The following is a 20,715-nucleotide window of genomic DNA, read 5'->3' as shown; positions in this document are numbered from 1 at the left end:
ATTTCCACGGTAAAGTTACCGACAGTAACTGATTAGGTTGACTGCTATCCAAAATGTGCATTGGCCTCCGAAATCACGATCAAAATCACGTTATACAAATCGTAATCTACTTTCAGCAAAAGTACCTACAATTTGCAAGATTACTTTCAAAATATCAAATCTATTAACGAATTATACATATAGTTCATAAAATATGGATATAGCGTAGGTTCTAAGTACGCATCAGAATCTAATCATAACTCACATAAATAGACGGAACAAGTAGCAAGTTACACAGCGTGTGAACCACTTCGCTTCGAGGCAAATTGTTGTATTCATATGGTAATGCAGCGAAATATTCGCAATTTACTAGGCTTCAAGTTAATTTCAAACTGGAGTGTTATGTAGTCAGAATTTAATAAATATCAAGCTAAATTAATATTTGTTTCTCCTAAATAAAAAATTACCTCTGTTCTTTTGTGATTGACTGATCGGAAACATAGTTGATTATTCTTCTGTCGTCAAGGGTGAAAATTATGTGTCAATTAAATAGCCATACAACGTAAGCTGCTTTTCACTCAAGTAACAATATTCATATGAAATCTCACTATGACATTATAATGACTAAAAGTATCTCTATACTTTATAGATAGAAATCTGCATAGATTTCTTATTCAGTCGGTAAACACTTCTATGTTAGTCTTTCTTGTATTTTTTATAAATGTCCAATACGTGTTCGATTATAGCTGTAGTAAGTGCCAAAGATTTAAACACTTACCGATAAAATCCTTAATGGCTTGCGAGCCAGAGTCGAGTATGTCAGTGGGGTTGACACGAATCTTGCAGTGCTTAACGAACGGCATGTCCGGGAGCTTGGCCCATTCGCCATTTGCGACTGAGCAATGTATGTCAATAGAAATGGAGTTCTCGTATGCGCGAATCACGCGCTGCACCTCGTTCTCTTGGTAGGCGTCTGTGAAGTCAGCCAGTGAAAATGTACCATCCTGAAAAACAAATTTTTCATGAGTTCAAACATTGCATCTGTTTTTTTAAAAGGTCTGAGTTTTATGATAATGTAAGACGAGCGAACAATTAAGGTGAGTTAGTAAAATTCACAATATTAATATTTAGTTTAGATTAAACTTAGGTTTAGATATTAACTAACAACTTTGAAATGAACATTCTCTTCATGCAGCAGCGTCAAAACTAAATCCAAAACAAAATACAATTTATATGTAATTTTTCAGGATGTATTTACGGATTACCTTTGATGAAATTAGTTATAAAAGGCAAATGGAAAATATGACGCCCCGTTTACGTAAAATAAGTTAAAGCACTTATTAAAAACTAATTAAGTGAAACATCGCCGGGTCGTAATTAAAACTGTCATAGCCACAACTTGAGCCAGGTTGAACGGATATTACACATTCACGTTTCCCAACACTTCGTTGGTGTGGAAAGCAGGCAGGGGTGGAAGATTTTATTTATTTTTTAATGATGTCAGATTGCAGATTTTGGTGTAATATATTAAAGTTTAATCTAACCTATTCTAAAAGACTTCAATTAACAAGTTCAGTAGTAAAAACATTTTTTTTTAAATGAGCAATGTTGGCCTAGTGGCTTCAGCGTGCGGCGCTCATCCCTGAGGTCGGTTCGAATCCCGGCTGTGCACCAATGAGAGGAATGTGAGGAAACCGCCTTGCTTTAGACCCAAAAAGTCGACAGTGTGCGGCGGTTGCCTAATCTGAGGCCTAGACCTAAAAAGGTTGTAGCGCCATTGATTTTTTTATTTATTTTTTAAATATGATTATATAAACCGTTGTAAATTACTAATACAATTGTTACTGTAAAAAGCACGTACATAGGTGGCATATCTTTTTATCTCAGCGCCGTATTCTTCATTACGAAATATTTTCATACATTACATAATCATTTTTATTTCTACATATGCGTGTTCACGCAAGTCTTGGCTGTGAAACATTGGAGAGAGTTTTCGAGTTTTCCCATGAAAAGTGTTCCCCGAAAAATAAATTGAATTAACTTATGTAACTAAATAATTTTGTAATATTTAAATCAAACCACTTTTCAACGGATTGAAGTTATGTATTATAATTATTTTACATAATTGAAAAAGTGTTTTCTTTAAATGTGTAAAAGTTATTTTAATAAAAGACGATACTATTCGTAATATTTTTCAAATAAAAATTCATCAATCATTATATAAAACATTTTATATATTTTGCATTTTCTATTTAAAAGTTAAATTCCCGCATTTAAACTGTAACACACGTCATTTCTCAACTCTTTAAAGTGCACTTTTCAATAAGCACACGGGAAAAAACTCCGAGCTTAATTGCAACATTTCTCTATAATTTAACGTTTGCCGTATTTCCAACAATTTATTATACCTCTGTTGCATTGAATTAATTCACTCTATTGTTAAACGTATTTAGAATGCATTTGCATTTAAATGGAAATTAATTTAGTTATTTATCTGCAGTATTGTAGGAAATGTTGAGCTAAAATTATTCTTATTCTTTCAGAAGGAATCCAGAAACAATATGGTCACATAAACATTACACATTTCCTATACCCCACAGCGAGGATGCCTAGGTATATTTTACACCGGAACAATGAAAATAATTAAGCCACAGCCATCAACAACGAAGTTCTAACATTTCGACCAATGCTTGTCAACAAATCGTATTGGCTTAAGTTCAAACTTTAAATTACTTTTAGTTTTCGTATAGAAGTCTCACTTTACAAAGACTAAACGTACATTTGAACGTGTACTAGAATCCTGTTAGCATGTTTTATGTTTATAGAATTGCATTAGACATTGTCACACGTTTCATTGATGATCTTTAAGATGATGTGATCAGCATTCTTTGCCATGTTGTATAATTATTGCTTATTCCTATATGTAACCTATTCTTAAATACAGGTACATGAACTGCATCGCGTATGTCGACGCTACTAAGGAAGCAGTTACTGTATGTATGTAAAATTTAGTAATATAATATTTATGTAATAATTTTATTTTTATCTCTAGTCAACTCAAAGGTCACTAGCGCAGCAGATCCTAAAATTCTAACCGACGAAGCTACAGGTCTTGCTACGTGGCGTACAGTTATTTTGTTACAAGTTGCTACAGCTCTTACGTAACCAATCAACACGGCTCTACAATCGTGTACATTATTACTTTATAGTTTTTTTTAATTTTGCTTCTTATGACTGAATTAATGATGTCCCGTAACTTTGTAATAAAACAGACAGCTCTGAGTCTGTTGGTAAGTACGCGATCATCCCTCATATACGTTATCAATTTGATCAAAATATATTTTATGTTTTTTTTTATTGATGGATAAAAGCAACTTGACAGAAAAAGTTAATTTACACGGCTATTCAGGATATATAGAAACAACGGAATTCATACATGACCTATACAGGAGGCTGACTTTGACACGTCATTCTCAATAACAAATTACAGCTGAAGTTTTTGCAAAAGCGACTCGGAGACGAGGGTGCTTTAGATAAAAGACCTATTGAATATAATGGAGTCTGGAGCAGCTATCAAAGGCAGAATCGCTAGATTTATATTTTCCGAGATTTTCGCTTTGACAAGTTTTCAAAGTTATTTTGAGCTGTTCAAGCGGAATAGATTTATTGAAAAATAGTCTCATTTATGTAATGACAAAGATTAAGAGACTTCGTCACTTAAATTGTGAAGTAGGTAAGTAACTTAATAATAAATAAAGTGTTAATCTTGTATTACACTTCTAGTATTGGGCCGATCTTAATATAATTTATAAAGATTATGAAATCTCTTTTTTATCGGCTTCATAATATATCGGATGCATCTTATATTAAAATCCCTCAAAAAATCAAAGCAGTTCCCTTTGTGGAAAACTTAGTATTAAGTATAATTATGTTAAATTTGTTTGTCATGACCGAAAAACATCTTTTTCTTTTAAAAGGAGTGACGAAGTCTTGTCGCCTATAGGGTGGATACATTTCTGTGTCTGGAACAGCCTGCCTATGATCCACAACATCCAAAGTATAACGTCATTCAAAATAAAATGCAACAAACCTTTTGTAATTTATAAAAATATCAGTATTGTACCAACCTGCATGATCCAAGAGCCGTTACCCGCGAAGGTGTAACCGGCGTGGACCAGGTGTCTGTGCCGAGTGAAAGAGCTGAGCAGGTTCCTCATACACTGCATCAGCGTGTTCATCTGTGGGTGGATCAGGATCTCCGTCACCAGGTTTTCTGAAGCGTACTGGATTAGTCGCTCGCCTGTGTCAGAGATATCGAAAATTAAAACGATATAATTATTTTATGTTACCTGTATATATTATTGTATAAATGTAGAACAAGTATATAAAACTTTACACACAGTCATAATAACCCATTATCGGATAAAAATATTGAAACTAAAAAAAATCTTTCAAGAGTAAAAGTAAGCCTACAGGCACAGATCTATAGTATAGAGATAGTTACGCAAGATGTATTCACCCTGGACATATATATCACGTATAAATATTTAGAACGCACTAATATATAATGAAATATAATTTCCTGCTAACAGAGTTCCTATTTTCATACTAAAAAAATAATTACAAAAAAAGTATATAGACATTACTTAAACGACCGCAAAACAATTTCTCTTCGTTACCGAGATCATTTATTTTAATTTAACCAAAGAACCGAAAAAGGTATGACCTTGGCCTTTCCTTCAAGGGTAGATGAGATTTATAGCCTCTTCACACGAGCTGATAATCTTCTCTACATAGTCGCTATATTCTTTAGAAGATTTATTAGATTTTCAGTGAACATAGGGTAGTCTTATCTGCCCCTTTTTAGCTTGATATATTGATTTGTGCTAAAATCACGTTAATAAAACTTACACATTAAATTAATTAGTTTAACACGTAAATTCATATTAAATAGATAGTATTTTATTACCGGTTTCGTTCAAGCTAGTGAGATATTACTATTTTTTAAATGGCAATAAAAATACCAATGTAGAAGATAAATGATCGTAGTTTAAAATAACAGCCCACCCAGCCTTGCATTGTTAACTAGTAGTATGCCACAGTCTAGCTTATATATAACTACCTACTATACAAACTTAAAAAATGGATATTGATATCATGGACTGTACACCGTGGTTTTATCTCCGTTAACTCGAACAATGTGCTTATAGCTTCTTAGATATTTATCGTATGATAATTAAACTGGTCTATTAATGCAATGAATTATCAAATATAAACAGGCATGCTTTTAAATTGGAGTAAAGTTAAAAAGAACCTAGATAATAGTTACGTATTCTTTTCTCTGTATTCTATGTAATTGAAAAATCTAGCAACTGCATAAACAAGAATTTTGTACATTGTCAGTTTGATATTCATACAAGTATTCAGTAATTAAAGCCGAAACCCCTTTGTACAATCTAAGTCCCTCGAATAGAACGAAAATTATTTAATGACTTGTTCATTTTAAATTCTGAATTTCGCTCTAAAAATTCTCAGAGGGAATGTTTCAAAGGTATTTTTCACAGAGACTTACAAAATAAGAGAGAAAAGTGAAAATTCAAAGTAATACATGTTCCGCAACACTCTAGCGTGTCATTAAGGTTTGCAAAATGCATTTAAAGTCTTATTCGAGGTAACGCCTGCGACATAATTGAAAAAGTTAATAATATTTAAACTTGTATGAATAAATACCGTCCTAAAAATTTCGTTTGAAACGTTAAAATATTTACTTTAATAAAATAATGAAACAAATCCAAACCTTCTACAAAAGAGTAAGCGTAGTCGTAATTACAGATATATTATTGAAAACAATTAAAAATTGATACACAATAATTTAACTGCGACTAAGATACAGTTCACATTATATGAGAAGACTGAGAAACATGTTTTTACGTCTGTACACACGTACAGGACGTGTGTCGAAATTGAAATTTGATAAAAAGATACACATATTAAATATAAATTATTTCGTGTCGATTGCATTTTGTGTATATGACCGTTTCCTGATTCTAAGCTCCCCATTGCTCCCACTGTTCTTGAGTTAGTTAGTGTAACTAACACAATTTTCTTTTATATATATGGATTAGTGTATGGTAATAATTATTGTTATATGCCTAAGCTACATAAGCGAAAACGTCTTTTATGTATGCGACGTCATCAATTTTAATATTGGTATCTAATTTTAACTTTTCAGTTTAGTTTTCAGGCCACTGACTGAAAGTAAGATCTCTATTGTCCAGCGCCATTGCGCTGAATTATATTTAAAAATCAATATGCATAATATTAGATTATACCTCATTAAATTTCTTCAATTTAAGTAATAATCAATTCAATATAAAGAAATTTCCTTGTACTGTTTAAAATCCCTTTATATTTTCCAAATCATTACGAAATTCGAAGAAATATGGAAAAAAATCTCGATTCTATCTTGCCATTTAGTATTTCGGTGAAATCGGGTGAAAACGCGAAAATTTGTGTGAAGTCATTCAGTTAGAAACCAAGATAGGCGTCTCAGTTTACTGAAATCTGAGCTAAACTTTTGTAATAAATCGAAACTTTTCGCCAAGTAGATCGCAAAGGTCATGTGTCGTAGACGTTTGTAGATGTGCTACGCCGTACCTACAAGTAATATTATTTTATCCTTACGTGCAGTAGATTTTGAACTTTCCGTTATCTCTCATGAAATACATTTTTTTCGTCCATTTCATTAATCGTTTTTTGAGGTAATCAACCAAACCCGAAACTATAATTTTATCGGGATTCAAACTCAGTTCCTTCGTATATAGCGCTAATTTTTCTAACGGTATCAAGTAAAATGTACAACCTTTATTAAAGTCTGTATATGAAAATATTTGGGTCACTTTGATATTTGTTTTTATAGTTTTTAACATCGAATATGCTTTATTGTATCTTGATAAAATAAATTATTCTTCCACGATTCATAAAAAAAAATCCAAGACGTTCCCCTATCTGACACATTTTTAGTACTTCAATACGAAAGAAATTCTAACAATAAAGATAGAACTTGTGCCAGTATTTACCACGGATAAACAATCTTAAACACAATTAGGCCCTCTCAAAGAAAGTGGGCTGTTTATCTTTGTAACTAAATTACTGCATTACTGAGGTTCCAAGGAAAAGTAATTTTTCGCAAAGTAAACTTTCAGCTTGTATATTATAATTTCTTTTATTTATATTACCTGTAATTGTATTATTTAAATCTATACAAAAAATTTAAGCCTATTTGTGATCTGGTTTAGAAAATCGAATCTATCGGTTAAATATTAATTTTTCATTTAAATTTGCTCACCATATCTGGCCTCTTCCCCCTCGGGTGCCTGTGCCGTGAGGGTGGCCAGTTCCTTCTCCAAATCGACCTGGTGCTCGCCAGCGTCCCATGATAGCAGGCCTGAAATAAGAAAAAAAAACATCAAACACATTTCCTTATATAATCCATTTCTTTTAACTTATATTAATAGTTGTTATCCTACGGGGTATACCATGTCTTACTCCGGTCTGGAAATAAAAGCATGCTAACGTGAGTCAGCAGGTGCGGTGACTTCACTACCAAACTTTGATATATTTATTTACACTTCTTTGCACAGGAAATTAAAAATAAAAACACGACATTAAATCTAAAGGTTGAGCATTGGGCAGCCTTATCTAAGTGATCTCTTCAGACGAGGTAACCCTTATTCTATGCGTCTATCGTGTATTCTGTCTACACTTCAGGACGGTAAAATGACACATGCTTACAAATCAGCGGAAATTACTTCTGCTACAACATTAAAACGTAAGTTTATTATAAACAAATTCAACTCTAAAGTTGGCTGGAATTTGACAAGTCTATGCAGGGCTTTCTGTCGCACATCTTACGATCTCTTATTGTGGTGACGTAGGAATTGGGTTAGACAACCTACAACTATTAGTTATACAACTAGTTAATCATATCTGAAAATATAATAGTTCAATGAAAAATAAAACGAACTTAATTTATGATTAAAATTATGAGAACAACTTACTGGTTTAATGTAACATATTTAGTTGTTTGAAGAACCACAATTGTTGTGTAGTGTAATATTTTTACCGACAGAAAGAATAATGTCGGTAACTGTGACAAAATAGCTAAATATAGCTGCAGCTTAGAAGTGCAACCATGTAGATTATGTTAAAGTTAAATCGTAAAGCGAAACTTTGAATATTATGAGCAATAAACAAAAAAAATCACCTTAAAATGAAGTATATGTTTTAAAAAACGCCTATATAATCGATCGTCTGACCTCAATAAATGCTAACCAAACATGTGTGTCAGTTTCCTTTATTACATCTTGTCTTAGGAAAGGTTGCCACGGAAACGCTGTGCAAATAACACAAACCCTTTTCTTTTATTACACAACATTAGTATAATACATTTACGGGCCATTTTCTTTTATTACTAGGGAAAATCTTATATTATTATTTAAGAACTGAAAGATAAAATAAACTTCTGTTATAAGTTGACAGGTTCGTGTAATTTTTATAGAATCGATTCTGTAGAAGTACCCACAACCGGTACTTTATGTAGAGTAACCGATTGCTGTGTCCGCATTATTCAGACATTTTCTTCAGATATTTATTAATATTTGCAGTATAAACTAAACAAAAAGTAAGAAAACAACTTTAATTATGAGGGCATTGTTTGCCCGACCATTGTTTTTAATTTAGGTTAAATGATCACCGATCTCGCTTTATACAATAAATAATCTTTTTTTTTCTTCAGAAAAGTTAAAAAGAAACTTGCAAAGTAAATACTACGGCTAAACAAATTTGATTATTTATTATGCCCTTATTCTAGAATATCCTGGCCCTTAATATAGAACGTCAATCAAACTTAAATCTAGTTTAAAGAGCTATCAAACCATTTTTTTTCTTTATGAAGTTTATATTTGTATTATTATATATTTGACAGTGCAAAAGATGGGATTGTGATACAATAACAAAACATAATTTTCCCTTTTATCTCTAGTCTAGTAACTCTTAAGTGTAGTTTATCAAAGGAAAAAAAATTCATTGATTAATTTTGCGTACACAACTACAATAAAATAAAAACAATTACATATAGGGGCCTAACTCGGTCGGATGAAGTTGCGGTTACTAACAAGACAAATTTTCAGTGGCCCCGTACTATGTTGGAGTTAGTCGAATGTCCATTGTCAGTTCTGACTTTGACACATTTACATATTACAAATTGTAGTTGTCACTAGCAAAAGGCGCATCGCATTTCGCAATTCTACAAGCGTTTTCTAAATATTGAAGGATACATAATTACGGTATGGCCGCCAGCATGCTGCCTGCGATGACAACTTGCGATATATATATAATAAAAGTGATTTTTATGAGGCAGGAGGCAAATGAACAGATAACATTGAATAAAATGGTAACCGCTACCCATGGATCCGACGTTTAAGGCAGTGGAACGCTCTTTTCTTTAAAGCCCCTAAGTCGCATCGGTGTAGGAATAACTCTACTGGCAGATGGTTTCACAAAGAGGTAATTCGCGGCAGAAAGTGCCTTAATAAACGTTATGTTATGGGTCACCAAGTGTTGAGATGGAGAGAATGGAATCGTATAAGTAGCAACCCAAAAGACCTCAAATAATTGAGGTCTTCGTTAAAATAATGAAATCGTCTGAATTTTAAATTGTCTTTCAAGCAAAGGAGCAATTAGGGGGAGAATTTTTACATTAAATTGTTGAGTTTCTACTAAAAGTAAAAGCTTTCCTTTACAAAAGAAACCCGTAACGCGTTTAACATAATTAATTTGAGCCTCGACAGAGTTTTTAATTTTTGAACGTCGACCTCAATTTTTCGTATTAATAATACACAAATTCAAGATTTTTTTAAAAATGGACAAAAGCCGTCTAACCGTATTTAACTTGTTCTTCAAAAGTTTATAAAAAGAAAAAGGTTTTTAATATTTAATTTATAATAATAATAATAACCTTTATTCCACATCTTTGACATACATTTGATAAAAAAAAGATAAATTTATAGTTTTACTAAGATGCGGCCCCTGTCCGGGAGAAGGCCTCCTCCAACTTTTTCCACCCTAATTTATTTAACTAAGTTTTTTTATTTAACTTCCCATATATTATTGGGTTTAGCTGAATGACAATATAAGATAAATGTTTCACTAAGATTGTAATAAGTGCCTAAGAATCAATAAAAGAGAAGTGTTTGTTCTGCCGTAGAAAATAGAATCAATTAGGGCTGACATTCTTTTTATTAATTGAATATAAAGAATATAAGAGACTGAAACAATGGCGTTCTCAAACGAGGCCTCTTGACGGGTGACCTTCCCGTCTTGTCTCTGTATTATTCACAGACTCATTACGGACTTTGGTTTTATTTAGACTGAAACTATTCTTCATCTCAGGGCTTCAATTTGCTTAAAATAATTTTATATTGAACCCGAGTGTGTAGCGCAAAATTAAGGAAAATATTACCTACCTATGGTCGATATACATTCTATATTTAACTAAAAAATATTTAAATAATTAAATCAACAGCAACATATTAACACTGGTTTAAATATTACAAGTTTTATCAAATGTCACTTGTATCCTTTTATTGTTAAAGATATAAAAAAAAAATATTTTTATTACTTGAACATGCTAATTGCGGCTTGTGACATCATAATAATGTTGATATCACTTTTCCACATTAGGTCTCAGACGCCATCAAAATTTATTTATTCCGAATATGTATAGCCTAAATGATAACACCAAAATGTCTCATGTATTACATAATGAGAGGCACGTGTATAATTCCTCATTAATCTGCACATTACACAATTAGCTCGGCCGGCCGCTTCTAGGTCACTCTGTAATCCCTAGAATTAGGTTCTAACTTAATTAGTAACACTTACCTAACTTTGTAATTATTAGAATTTTAGAATCTATCAAGAGGACGGTTCAATGTTGCGGAAAATTAAAATGTATTTTTCTCTCCACAGTTTACTTTATATAAAATAGTACAAATAGACTTCTGTTAATCTGATAGGATCTTGTCTGACTATACATGTCCGTAGTTCTTATTATTTCGAATATTTATTATAAAATTTTATTTACTCTTGATAATACGTAACTTTATCAGGGCGTGAGGTATATTTTCTAATATAATTTATTAAATAGCAAATAATGATTCTTATAGAAATTTAATTTAATGTAATTGAAAAACAGTTAATGACTTAAATCTTTTAATATTTTTTACTTCCAACTGTTGTTGCATTTTATATTCTATTTCCCAGTAGTCGTTATTTGCATACAGTTGTACAATTTCAACAACCATATTACATCGCGTGAGTGTAAAGTTTAGAAAAACACCCAAATATAATGGATCACGAAGGCGCGAGCGTGTTTATTGAAGTATTTTAGCCTTAATTAATTGCTTTTGCTATGGAAAAGTTCTTTTCAAATTAATTTTATTGAATAATCCAAACTGTCATTACAGAAAGCTGTTTAAAGTCATTATATAATATATAGTCTGTACGTTATATGCTGTTTTCTTATCCTTAAAAAAATAATCCTATAAAAACACCTTTAAATATTTTTTTTTATTTACACTAAAAAAGTTAAAAACCTGTTTTCTATTTCTGTAACTGTGAACGCAACGCAAGGCAATGAATGTTCCATATAATGATAGGTACATAGATACTATAAAGCAGGGTAAGGAAATAAAATCATATTAGAACGCAACGAAGCGCGGGCGCAGATATTTATTGGATATAAATATTAATAGTTTATATTTATTCAAATAAATAATATAATGTCTATAATGTAGTAAAGTGTATCTCTGTAAGCTGCAATAATATTTTCAGAATCTTTATAAAAATAAATTAATTTAAAACTTGGTTGCAATAAAATAGTGACAGTTGATTGTAATAAGCTATATTACATGAATTTCAGTTGATTTATAAATCTTTTCGTGATTATTCAACGATAAGTAGTTAATTTAAGTTTCGCGTGCTTGTGTCCGATTCACACCATTAGACGGTCTTCATAGTTTTTTGTAATAAGTGAAAATTACTAACATCAACAGTGTTGCACAATTTATCTGTCTTAATAGCTTCATAATTTATTACCATTTATGATTTAATCAATATCAATAAGAATATAGTAATTTGATTTCAATTTCAAGGCAATTGTCAACCTAAATAACTTCGTCTTATTTTATCTACTTACCTGACTTACCATGAAGAATATGGATCAACGATCTAAATTAAATAGAGGTTATTATTAAATAATGTAATGTAGTAATTATAAACTGATCGTAACGATACATTTTACGATCCGATCACGACTTTTAAAAGATCTCGAAAGATCTCGAAATCGTCTACTATAATCATTTTTCAGATTATACTTTTACCTTTCCTGACGTGTCTTTTTATTATTATTTATATCTTAAAAATATAGTCGATAGTAAATATGGTGCTATTTGTCAGGGAAAATATTTTCGATTTTTAAAAAAAAAATAGGCAAACCGAAGACAACGCCCCGCCCAATACGTCATGTCGCCGACAAAAAGGTCAAAGGTCAACCAACGATACCCAGTTAAATATACCATTTTTGGCATATTTTGTTTCGCCTTTTATGTCAAAAATATTTTTAGGTTTGTAACGCGTGATACAATTTTTATTTATTTAAGGATTGTGTGTACTATTTTCTACTACGATTAAAGCTTTTTATTATATTAACATTAGATCGAAGTTGTAGTATACAAAAATCGATTATAGGAATTGGATCACTGCGTTAAAAGGTAATTCAAGTAAAGTCTCTAATGCCTGTTATCATTTCGCTATTTGCCGAAATCAACTATTATGTACCTTAAAAACGGTTCGGTAGTGGATACACAATTTTAACTTATAATAATAAGCCCTGAGTACATACCTCGTCGATATATTCTTAACATGGAGATAGGCACACAAAAATCAGTGGTAAGGATTTGAATAAAATAATTATGGGAACAGTAATCGAGGTTACACTGATAATATAATAACTAATACTTTGTACTTAAACTAATTCACAATACGCACAAACACTCACTAAGATATTATAAAATTGAGAGCGTAACTTATTAACAAAATTGGCAAAAATTTAACTAATCAAAATGTGTTTAGTATAAGCACAGAAAAATAAAAAAGTAATCAAATGTGATGATCAACCGAATTAAAATATTATATCAAATGTTCTTTTGAACAAATAAATTTTACCTATATTATAATTGTATACATGCTTATATAACAGCGGTGCAACTCAGCTACGAAATTGAAAATACCCACTTACGTAACTGATTTAATTTGAGATGAGATATTATCTGTTATTCAATGATTTATTATGTAAAACTGCTGCTGATATGAAAATGAAATAAAAGATGCAACAATTAACATCGATTAGTTTCAATTTTAAGTTTGATTAGAATAGTTTTCCAGTCACACAAATAAAAATTCCTTTAAACTATCATTAGAATAAATTGGGTTGAGTGTGCTAAAGGTTCCAAGCTTCATTTGAATATGGTAAATTCACAAGGCGAATACGTTATAAACGTAATCGAAAAAAGTATTGTTTTTTATAATAATTAGTACGCCCTGTTCCGTTTACATCGGAAATATTAATTTCGAAACTTCGTATACACAGCAGCGAACGTAATACGTGTAAAACACCACTAAACCTTAGCTAATGTCCATGTAACTTTAAACGAATGTCTTTTGATGGCAGGCTCGACCCTCAGGTGATGCGTTTAAACCTCAGATGGGCACTCATAGAGCTTTCTATCTCCGCAATAATCTTGTTCATACGATGAAGGATATTTTCTTTGTAAACTGGAATGTCTAGGACCCAAAAGTGGTCTGACACGAGAGAGAAATGTATCATATTGGAGGTTATAATATCTCAAACACATCTGAAAGTAGGTGTTTCTTAAAAAAGCCTTCTGCCCGTGACACTCGTAATAAAATAAATATTCTCATACAGTTTATGAATAAAAGAATACGCCCGATTTATGTGGGAGTGATATTACTTTCTCACATAAATTCAAGTACATTATATAATTATATAATTTTTTAAATTTTATTATTGCTTATTTTATGCATAATCGTGAAGATGAAATCTCTGTCTCGGTGAGATGCTGTAGACATATTTATCATCTTTACAAACAAGTTAAATGCAATGAAAACTCAGTAATTAAATAAATAAGTAAGGCACATTAAAAAACTTACTCCCTTTAAAAAAATAACACGGTTTTAATTGAAGTTCTCATTCATCTCTTTCTTCTACATACTGTTCGCGCAATAAAAAGAGTTTTAGTTTAACAAAGTAAATTAAAGGAGAACTAAAATAGTGTACAATTACCATTCATACTAACTAAGAAGACAAGATTATATTCTGTACAAGGCGTGTTTCATACGACGGCCTTTACTTCAAGTGACAGGTACGTGTTGGTGACAACTTTGTTAGTTCCTCGAGACTTTGTAAGTATCCTTAACATAAACTCCGTTCATATATTGTTATGTTTATATGAAAGGTTTTATATGACAAGGGGCAAATAGCGTATTATGAGACGGCTGCCCATAAACACCCTACTACTTAAGGGACCGCGAGTCCGTCAAACTTTTTAGAATTGGTACGCTGTTTTCTTATTTTCCTAAGTCATAAATACTTTAATGAATAATTCCAAATAGTGGTGGTGCGTGACATAAAGTGCTTAAATACGTATAAAAAATTAAAACCTTTCATTTCATTGCACAAAATAAAAGAATAAACGCTGTGCACTCGTGATCTTGCAAAAATAGACGAACAGAAAGCTCAATATGAAGCCTTTAAAATATATTGAAACCATTGTATTAGACGAAAACTATTAAAAAAGACACTACACCAATACAATGCCTTTTAAAAAGATATTTATTTGCATGAACTTATTATTAGATACCACACAGTGTTACATTAATAGTTGTCCACCCCATGGACATGCGAGCCCTAAAAATAGCTCTCGGCTAGCGTCGGGCGGGGTCAGTATCGATCCTCAATACAGCTGACTGCCACGCCGGTCAATAAATACACATAATTCACTTTCTAGAAAAATAATGCGATATCAGCTGTACACTTTGTCTGCAGGAAATTATAAATTACTCGGAACTTTTTTGACATAAATGAACGAGATAATGTATTGTAACTAATTTTTTATTTTAACATGAGCAGGTGTAAATTCCAAAAAACCCGTTACTAAGAGATGACACTCAGACTTTTTAGATAGTAACTACCTATTTTCTTTTGTAAATACAGAGTTATTCTACTATTTTATAACTATCTAATAACTAAAAAAACAAACAAAAAACATTTTTTCATATAAATATGAGCTTTACTGGTTTAAAAGCTCCGCAATGAATAGTCCTAGTCATTGATTATGCGAAAGACAGATGGGTGTCGTGATTGATGACCTGCCAGCCTCCGATAGACGAGCCAGTTACATTATTCATATATCAATCTGGTTTATAGGCGCAGAGGTGACAAGAGGTTTTTATCTACTTTGATTATTGAAAGTTTGTACTTCCTCTATCTTTCGAGTCCCCTTTTAATTTGTGAAGTACTTATCAAAAATTAAATGTATATCAAGCCATAATTTTGTTAGTCAATCATAACATATTGTCTACTTGCATTAGGAACAGTTACCGTATTAATTAAAACGTGCACGAGCAGTTCAAACTACTTAGATATCCTACAATTAAACTCCATCAAAAAAAAGCTTGCTCTCATGGAAGCTATACTAATAAATCAGGACATATAGATATAAACAGACCTTTTTATTGCCGACTTCAAAACGACGGACTGCATTAGGGCCCTATTTTTCTCTTTCCTTTAGGAACCCCCGATCTATAGATCCAAAATATCTAACTAACTCTAACTCTATTATATTTAAAACATATAATATGTATATTATTTTATAATAATATGTTTGAAACATTTTAACTTAACACAGGGGTTCCCTAGCATGGGGACTAGCGTCACAACAATATTTTATTTTAAATAAAAATTATTTATTAACGTACAATTATGGTTAGTATTTAAACTTAATTATATTTCAGAATTACATTCGTTATTACATACACGAAGTATATGTGACAACTAATACATCGTGGCTTCTCAAAAGGGTTTAATTTAAAAGTATCAAAAGAGGTTTTACAAAGCCTTTTCGTATATTGGTTAACGATACGAGCTGAGGCCATCAATCAGGTGTTCGATAATGGATCGCTAACTCTTCAATTAGCAGGGTGTCATGTGTCCGAAAGATGTAACGTTTGTGTTATGATATTAGGTATCACAAATAACAAAGTTCCCATAATATTAGTAAGTATTTTAATAGGTTTAGCTTAAAATCGTATTTTTATTGTCCTTAAAAATTATCTTGTATACTTAAAACTGATGCCATTCTCACAATAGATTTATTACATAAAAATCTTTAGGTACTTTACTGGTATTGTATTGATAAATCGCGATGGCTATAAAATATCATTATTGTTTACATTATTTAATCCTTATTGGTATAAAATTGTAATCACGATGTCTCTGTACATCGGCTGTAGAACGTAGGGCTAAGTGAGGAACTTGAGAACCAAAGCTTTAGTAATAACTAAGTATTCAATTCATAAACGACAAGTTATACATCATATAATGTGTCTTTGTGTGTAAAATTCATGTCATATATTTTAAAATCATTTTATCAGTTATCAAAGGCTGATCAATAAAATAAAATGATAATTGAAACGAATACATAAATCTGAGGCCAAGCCTTATAAAAGACGAAATGTTAACGAAGACGTTAACGGACGTTTTAGACGAATGTGGTAAGAACCTATATGAAATATTGTATTTTATAATATTTATTTTTATACATTATAATTTCATATTATATAACAACCATTCAAAGTTACCAATAAATACGCCCACATTACTCCAATACTTGAGACGAAACTTCGCAAATGAGCTTTGGAAAGCTCTCGAGTTCGTCTACTGAATTTGAGTGCTTTTCCTCTTACATTCACAGAACTTTATATTGAATTGATACTAATATTCAGTCAATTGAAGCAAGGTCTCGACTCTGGGTTAGCATGAATTATAGCCTGTAATAAGTTTATAATTCGTCATTACCAACATTATACATTTAATAATAAGATCATTATGTAGTTTTCCAATGACTGTGTATATTAATGACTCTTCAACACGGCATAAATTACAGAATAAGACGGACCTTTTATGAATAGTGTTAATTAAACTTTTACAAATTTAATATGAATTAAATACATTGTTAATATATCATGTTCCGTGTAAAAGGCTAGTGAGTAGTTATTTTTCCCAATATTAATAACAAGTAAGGAAGCATTCCAATAATAGATCCTTACAAAATATATCTAACATTATATTATATTAGCAATATTATAACATAACAACATATAATATATTATAACATAACAAGCGTTATATTAATGTTTCAATTTAAATGCTTTAAATACTATTTTCAAAGCAGTACGAATAAAAAATTAATTAAATAGAATTAGTCTGCCATACTCATGCAAATATGAAGCGCCAATTTCAGTTGAATATTAACGAAATTAACGCGCAGGATGCGCTGGATTAGTATTCACTGACATCACCGCATTTTATTAGCATTAGTGTGGTATGTCAAATTAGGTGTTGAGTTGGAGTTGCAGTGGGTTGTAGATATTTTATGATTATTGAATTAAGGTACAAGGTTTGACATATAGAGTACCATTTTCAGCGTTCTATAAAAATCTAATATATACATATCCACTTAAATACAAATATCTATGTTCACTAGATGGACAACAAAAGCGGTCAAATCGAAAATATGATGCTACTTAAAACTTAATTGCTGTAGGAAATATAAACGTGTCGAATACTACCAAGAGTAGGTACGTCAGAACTTTGTGTGTGTTTGTGTGTGTGTGTGTGTGTGGTGTTTTCCACATTTTTGTACGGATCAGAGTCCTGCGCGCAGCGGACCGTAAAATGATAAAGGCTATCGATATGTGTTGTTGGAGGAGAATGTTGCGAATATCATGGAAGTTCAAGATATTCGTAGTCCATGGTGGTTCATGGTCCTAAAATATATCCCTTCTCAAACAACTATCATTTACAAACGGGTGCTTAGTTACCTTGGCCATATTGCCAGGAGAGAACCTGAAAAGTCTCGACAAACTGGTAATGGTCTAGATTGAGAAATTTTTCATTTTCAGTGTTTAGTATATGTATGTAATCTAACGGTAACTCTTATTAAATAAAGTATTTACAAATATGTATGTTGATTGTTTTACCCGACACTAATAATAGAAGAATTCCATTACGCTCAATCGATAAACGCAAAGCCTCTTTATTGAGTGAAGCGGGCGTAATCCAATTATACTGGCAATCCTTTATTAATCCGTTTTGTCTTGTATATTTAGTGAACGTACGTTGTAAATATATATAAGTTTTTTCTTTCTCATCATTATACATATTAGTATTATTGTTCGAAACATTATTAAAACTAAACAATTACAACAAAACATTTCTTTATCCTTATGTTAAAACAACTAAAGAATTAAGTAAAAAGACCCTGTTTGGTTAGAAATATACACTAACCGCCAATATTATAATTCAACCTCAATCCAATTTCAGCCATCTTATATCGACATTCAATCCATTTCTACAGAATATCATGCCAATATTCAATCCATAGATTGAGTGACTGTGTTAATCCTTCAGAGGACCGATCAGAGATTGAAGATTGACCTTGACTATACATAGTCCTACTTTCATTTCATTCCAAAAACAGCAACCTTGTAGTATGCTTGAACTAATCTATTGCATTTAACGAAATGTACAATGACAAAAGATTGCGTGCAATCTAATGTCGAATAAACAATCGGGTAGCAAATGTGTTATATTGGCATATATATGAATCAATCCAAGATTGATTCATATCTAAAGATTTCTAAAATCTGTTGCTCTTATTCTAAGAGTCTTACTATTATTTCAAAGTACAAACAATAAGAAGCATAATTTTATTCGACGCAGTTGTATAATTCAGACAAAAGCCTCATTAGAAAATCCATTATAGCGCGCGAACAGAATTCCCGCGCGACTTCCAAAACAATTACTCAGGCGTTGAAGAGAATTCTAGGCCATACGAAAATTTAATAGCCTGAAATATATGATGATTTCCCTCGGTATATTGAATTTTTAACCCAAATTTGTCCTCTACTTAACCTACTTTGAAACGAATTAATACAATTAATGTTGATTGTTATCAAAAAAGGGTCATGTAACAAAAACAAAATACTTTTTTATTAAATGCCGTGAATGTGTTACGAGGGCGTGAGGCAAATATACAGAAATATGTTTGCGTCTTAACTTGAAAAATAAACATTCAAGTAGGTGAAAAATGTTTCATTGATATAAATCCAAATATTAATTAGCTAGGAAATTAACCAACGATAGGATTAATCGTTTGCGTCACTAAGCAAGCGACAGGTAGTGTTTTTTAATCTTAAATCATAAATATTATTGATGTTACTGCCACACGAATGAGTTATTACCTTGTTAAGTGTATTTAAAATTGTATTTATATAATAGGGGGGCAATAAATTTTTATTGCTTTTTTACATTCCTAAACGTCTTTGGCTACATCTTTAGTATAATTGTTGAATATATTTTTTGTTAGCTGTATGATTTTAAAAAATATCGGAGTCAGTCATTAAGACTTAAACGTCATCTAAGTAGTTAAGTAAAGGAGACGTAATTAAATAAATGTTACAATGTCTAAAACGCATTCGAATTAATTTGAAATCCCCTCCATACTCTTAGGTCTTAATGATATCATACACACGTAACAAACGAATGAAAAGAAAAAGGACGCTCGCTTGTCCCACTTAAGTGACCTCAATTACATTTCGACTTAATGTTCCAATTGGTCCCATTTCTCTAATTACTTATCTCAAGTTCCTACTTAAGACTCAAAATTAATTGTAACCCGTGATAAAAGTCTTGTCGACATGAAGGTCTTTTACATTTTACTTTTACGACTTGGAAATATTAGGAGAAAACAACTTAGTATTTTTAAATATGGAATCTCACAATGTTACAAATCTAGTACCATTTTTGAAAATTATCTCGTTAATCCGTGACTATATCTTGCTTAAAGGTAAAGAAATTGCGAAATTCTAATACAATATCAGATGATTTATATTCAGATTTATATACCGCAATACATGTGTGATATATAAAAGAATGATATTGGGGATTACATGCCCGTATCTAATATATTTTTAATCCTCTTTGTTGCATTAATCGCTTTACGGTCCTATATTTATTTAGCTGAAATAAACCGATTACGATTATCGGGATCGAGAATGTAGACCTCTAAATTTTCATATATTTTACTTTTATTAAAAATATACATTTCATTAGTCCGCAAAATAATCCTAAACAGAGCAAGAATATAATATTTCGATTTCAAATATTCATGCGCATATGATATTTTCGGTTTTATAGTATTTTTGCATATACGAACTATGTGCATTATACTATATTCTATAGCAATAATGTTTTATGTAAATTGTTTAAAATTAATAAGTAGACTATGTAAGGTCTAAAGATTTCTAGGGTTT

General features: G+C 31.2%; 1 protein-coding gene across 1 annotated transcript in view; it reads right to left on the bottom strand.

The window, feature by feature from the left end:
- The window catches only part of LOC123707811 (microtubule-associated protein futsch-like), a 108,582-nt gene that overhangs the window by 54,964 nt on the left and 32,903 nt on the right, over positions 1 to 20,715 (bottom strand). The window contains exons 2-4 of the mRNA XM_045658159.1: positions 7,328 to 7,426; positions 4,107 to 4,279; positions 758 to 983 (exon numbers count right to left, since the gene is read on the bottom strand). Of these exons, the coding sequence (XP_045514115.1) occupies positions 758 to 983; positions 4,107 to 4,279; positions 7,328 to 7,426 (498 nt within the window). The remainder of the gene's footprint in view (positions 1 to 757; positions 984 to 4,106; positions 4,280 to 7,327; positions 7,427 to 20,715) is intronic.

Source organism: Pieris brassicae, chromosome 3, assembly GCF_905147105.1.
Source record: "Pieris brassicae chromosome 3, ilPieBrab1.1, whole genome shotgun sequence".
In the NCBI taxonomy this organism is placed as follows: domain Eukaryota; kingdom Metazoa; phylum Arthropoda; class Insecta; order Lepidoptera; family Pieridae; genus Pieris; species Pieris brassicae.
This window is presented reverse-complemented; position numbering and strand designations above follow the sequence as displayed.